Consider the following 5,040-nt stretch of genomic DNA (forward strand, 5'->3'; position numbering starts at 1 on the left):
GGCCTCCGTCCTGCCCGCTGCTGAACCCATTCTAGCACCAGTGAGGAGCATCCAGGGAGCTTCGGAAGAGACAGACTCACAATCCAATCAGTTGTGACGTCCAGCCTCTTTACCCCCATCCTTCTTACCTAATCTCTTGTGTCTTGAGGCTGCATCTTTGATTCTACTCCTGGGTCCTATCCTCTGTGGTCTACCTTTTCCAGGGCATGGATTTCTGCTCCCTTCTGGCCACACCCTCTGCCCCTGGTCTTCACCGGCTCACCCGAGGCTCCGCTTCCACCTGCCTTGACTGCCATGCCCCTCCGGACAGCTTCAACGCCAGCCCGCCCCCAAAGCCAGAACCCCACCTGCGCTCCCCTCCTGTGCTACTCTAGACTGCTGGATGCTGCATCTGACCACACGTCTGGAACCTATTTTCTGCCCAACCTGGTCCTGACTGAAATCTGAGCACGGCGCTTGTTCTGTTGAGGCAGACCCTGAAGTCTTCATGTTTTTCCTGAGTCTCTTCAGCTTGAATACCCACCCAGTTTCTAGAAGAGGCCATGCCTCTTCCAAATGTAGAAGGTCAACTGTCATCAGCATCACCGGCCAGCCTGTCGGAGTCCAACCTTCACCTCTTGGTGGAGGGGAAGCGAGAGTGATAAACCACTGTTATTACTGACCCCTGGGAGCAAGAAGTCATGTTCTGAGAACACCTACAAGTCCAGCACACTAGAATGCCTGGGTACGAGTAAACTCAAGTGAGTGAGAATGTGGGCGTTCTAAACCTCACTGATTCAAAAGGCACAGAGCTGTCTGGATGAGCTTGAACGGGAGCAGGAGCGTGTTTACCTTGTGAGCAGCTTTCCCCCTGGGTACTGATGAGCGCAGGCTTCTGGGCCAATGTGCCCCAATGCTGAGGCTTCCCTGGCAACACCCCGAGTCCAAGATAACCTGGATAGAGCTCTGGAAACCACTCCAGCCCCAGGGAGCTGGATAGGGTCTTTCTGTCGGTGGCACCGATCTGACCTGTGAAGGGGCTTTTAGAAGCGTGATGATGGGTTGAATGTGCAGAATGCTGGCCCCTGGGGTGCAATGCTGGCGGCCGACAGCCCAACTTGGGTGTCAGAGAAGCTTGTTCCTCACTCTTTGTCAATGCCTTCATAGCAGGGACTTGATTATGGCTGCAGGCTTCTGCCTTCTCTTCTTGGAGAAATTTCATAGCCAGAGAGGCAAGACTTTGATTACATGACTGTGATACAGAGAGAAGCTCACTGCAATTTGTCCCCGTTGGGAGACCTTCACCTCGAGATTTCCTCTCCATGACTGAATCATCGCTCACGGCGGCCCATTCCTGCATTTCTGTTGCAAATGCACTTTTCTCTGCATTTCCTTGGCTCCCACATGCCTCTGCTCCAAGGTCAAGTCCTTTTCCCTGGTTCTCCTTGACCTGGATTTTACCTAACGGGCTAACTTTATAAGCTGCAATTTGTGATTCTGTTTTCTTTTCCCAAGTCCCAGAGTCTCTAGTAGAGACTCCCAAGAGGTGATCCCCGGCCTTGGAATCTCTCTCACTGCTTGATGATGTGCTTACCCTTTTAACCTCGTAATTGAGATTTGTGGGAGAACTGTGATAATCGCCCAGAGGCATATCTGGTAATTTTATGAGAAGGTTCTGTCTTGGGGCATCCACTCTGTCCAATCTTAAATCAGCAGAAATGGCTTGTACATCATTAGGGAAGGCCGAAGAATATTTCCTATCTTGATTTGACAGAGAAGGTTCCATTGGGCCAAGAGCTAAAGAAGCTTCAGTTTCTGAAGGGTTATTTCTACTTTCCCCTGATTTAGACAAATCTTCAGCAAGCTCTTTTTTAGGAGTGGTGTTTTCTAATGCAGAAAACTGAGCTGTAGTTTCTCCCTGGAAAGTAATCTTCGGTTCAGTATGTTTTAGCATTTTGAGGGAGGGTTGAATTTGATTCTTGAAGTCTTTATCAGCCTTTGTATTACCTGTTTTTTCCAAACCAACAGCTAGTCGTGAAGAGGACTTAACTGTCTGTTGTTCTGATCTGTCCCCTTTCAGTTCAGCATTTCTTTTCTTACTATCGGTCCCTAACCCTTTCTCTTTTGCTTTAACTGAGTCTCTGATTGGCCCTTTGATTTTTTTAGCACGTGGGAGTGTAGCCGGCTTGGACTGACAAACACCAGGCACAGCCGGTCCTATCATCTTACAGTACGGCAAATGGGATTTTAATCGTTTAAATGGCTTCTTACAGTAAGGACACACTTCCATTCTGGGTGGAATAGCACTCTCCTATTCCTGAAAAAGAGAAATGTGAGGTTACGGGGAGCACACAATCCACAGAGTAAATACTAATGCTTTATTTAGATGTTGTACCTTTTAAATTCATTTGAAAGAAGCTAGGTTGAAGGACATTTTAAAAAATTTCTTTTGACCCATTCTTTTTCTTCCATAGGTAGAAAACAGACATAGTTGGATTTTAAGATCAATATTCCTGGCTCCATTTCTGCTTGGTATTTCACACTTCTTAAAGTCTCTTAGGAATCAGTCATTACAAAAGACAACCAAAGAGGTTTTTCAACATCCCTAACTAGGAGGTGAGCCAGACCAAAAGACTTAAGTCTAGTAAATTAATGCTTAGTGGAAGGAAAAGATGTCCAGAATGCCAATCAGAATAAAATGTTTGCTATTTAACATTGTAGCAAGTCAACTGGATAGCACATGAGTATAAAGAAACTGTTATAAACCCTTCAACACATCATTCACGGGAAGAATGGTGAAGAATAAAAAACTCAGGCTGGGATTCCAAGGTGGCTTAAACTAGTATTTCCACAGTGATATATAGAACATCCACTGGGGCAAGAAGAAAATATTAGAGCTTCTATTGTCTAAGCATGAAAAATGAAATGCTACTGACATTTAACGCATTAGTAATAAGCATATATACATACACATATATAGAAGTATAGCGAATGCACAAATAATACATAAGCGGAGGTGACACGGTCCCCCATTTTTTACTTGCAGTATGTAGTACAATGGATTAACGGCAAATTTGTTTAGTTTGACACTTCTGTGAAATTTATGCCACATAAAAACATTTAAAAAAAACTTACACCATGTACCACTGGTGCCTCTATTATTCTCTCCAGTCAGGAAAAGGAAGTATTTCATTCCAAAGCTCAGATGAGTTAATTCTGTTTACATTTCTTATTCTATCAAGTTCCAGAGGGCAGGGAACACAGGGAAGGTGGACCCGGTGCACAGCTGTATTCTCAGAACCGAGCACTGGGCCTGGCCCTGGCCAATCCATCAGAGCAACCGACCCACCTTACCCTACATGAAGTCAGGCAAAACCACACAAACAAAAAAACCCACAAAAAACAAAACTGTCTTCTGCCAATAGACTTTACAGCAACTGTTCTTACTTTGAAGGTACCCCCTTTGACAATATAATAAAAGTTAGGGACTGTTTATTTACAAAAATACACACAACGGAAGCCAGTGCAAGGGCCTTAGGCTAACGACTTTAGAAGAGACCTGTCAGAGGCATGTGCTTCCACACCGTGCCATCCTCACACTTAATCCTACTGAGGTCTTTCCTGCACCCTTGAACAGTAATGTCTCACCAAGGATGCCTTAACGTTACCGAGTTCAAGCTCATCCTGCTCACTGCAGGACAGGCCAATAAACCGAGAGATGAGTTCTTGGGGCGAGGACTAGGGACTTTGTTCGGAAAGCTGCGGCAGACTGAGATGGGGGACTCGCGCCCCAAAGAACCATCTTGCCTGAGTTAGAATTCAGGCATCCTTTATACTAAAAGGGAAGGGAGTAAAGCCAAACATTTCCTAATTCCCATCAGCCTCCAGAGGGGGTGTGTTAATTTCTTCCTTCCTGCAGTGATTCACAGGCGGGCCTGGTCAGGCTGTTTCCTCTGAGCTAAACAAAGGTATTTTAGCTTCATGCTCGTGACCTGGGAGGCAGGGTTCCCAGAGATGGGCCATTAGGTGTAATTTAAGCTTACAGGCAACATCCCTTTAGTGATTAACTTATAACAGAATACAAAGGTTCTTCCCTCTTAACTGCTTTCTTACCAAAGCTTTTCTAGAAAAGATGCTGATTTTGCGGTTGTTTCTCCTGGATCTGCATGCCTCGCTCTCCGTTCTCCAGTTGCGATTTTAATGTCGGCCTCTGAAAGACACAATTAGGGAAGTCACTCGACAGCACATATAATGAATAAATGTGGCAAAGTGCTGGGGCAGATTCAAATAACCGAGTCACCTGTAGGGCAGTGCTACCTCGGTGTTCCAGAAAGTAGACTTGACCACCCTCCTGGGCACAGGGCGGACCTCAAAGTTAGGCTAATCTTCGCCCGCCGCTCCTGCGCTCTCCAGCGGACTTCCCCGCCCCCAGCAGTACTATCTGACGTACCCCCCTGCCCGTAACGTTTTCAGGAAAGCAGTCCTGCTGTTTCCTGGTTGGGGCCTCCCCGCAGCCCCCCAGCCCCAGGCGCCGGAGCCGCTGGGACGCCTAAGGGGGCGGAATCTTCGGCTTCAGGAAGCCCTCCCCCCACTCTCCTCTTGTCGCCACATTCATCCCCAGACCTACGGCGGAGGCCCTAGGAAACATCCCCGCCCGTGGAAACTCCCCCCACGGCAGCGCCTCACCTCGCAAGACGGATAAGACCCCGAAGCCCCGCGACACACCCCGCCCAACGCAGCCCACGCGCCGCTTCCCAACTCTCAGTCCTGGGACCCGGGGCAGGCCGTCCGCACCACTGCCTGATGCTTCTCAGCTATTTAAAAAAAATTGTGACCTCACAGGGATTTAACTCAAATACTTGTATCATATTATTCTGATATAGTTTAATTTAATTTAAACCTGGCTTGACTCTTAAGCTAGCCCCTCTCGGCTGCGAACAGGCGAAAGCTCGGGCGACCTCTAACGAGGTCCTCTCTCCCAGAAGCTCCTGGTCGCTCCGAGCCCGCCTCTTCCTGTGGGCGGGGTTACCGGTCGGCACGGCCGGGGTCGCGCCACTGCGC

The 5,040-nt window shown here is 47.9% G+C and overlaps 1 protein-coding gene across 2 annotated transcripts in view; it reads right to left on the reverse strand.

The window, feature by feature from the left end:
• The window catches only part of MTNAP1 (mitochondrial nucleoid associated protein 1), a 19,822-nt gene extending 15,065 nt beyond the window's left edge, over positions 1-4,757 (reverse strand). The window contains exons 1-3 of one of the 2 annotated variants that reach the window (XM_061174928.1): positions 4,666-4,757; positions 4,093-4,189; positions 832-2,296 (exon numbers count right to left, since the gene is read on the reverse strand). In XM_061174928.1, coding sequence (XP_061030911.1) covers positions 832-2,269 — 1,438 coding nt within the window. In that variant the 5' untranslated portion in view covers positions 2,270-2,296; positions 4,093-4,189; positions 4,666-4,757. Of the gene's footprint in view, positions 1-831; positions 2,297-4,092; positions 4,190-4,279; positions 4,372-4,665 lie in introns of those variants that run through there. The other variant, XM_061174929.1, reaches the window with a different exon arrangement.
• Positions 4,758-5,040: the final 283 nt, after the last annotated feature.

Source organism: Eubalaena glacialis, chromosome 19 (genome assembly GCF_028564815.1).
Source record: "Eubalaena glacialis isolate mEubGla1 chromosome 19, mEubGla1.1.hap2.+ XY, whole genome shotgun sequence".
In the NCBI taxonomy this organism is placed as follows: Eukaryota; Metazoa; Chordata; class Mammalia; order Artiodactyla; family Balaenidae; genus Eubalaena; species Eubalaena glacialis.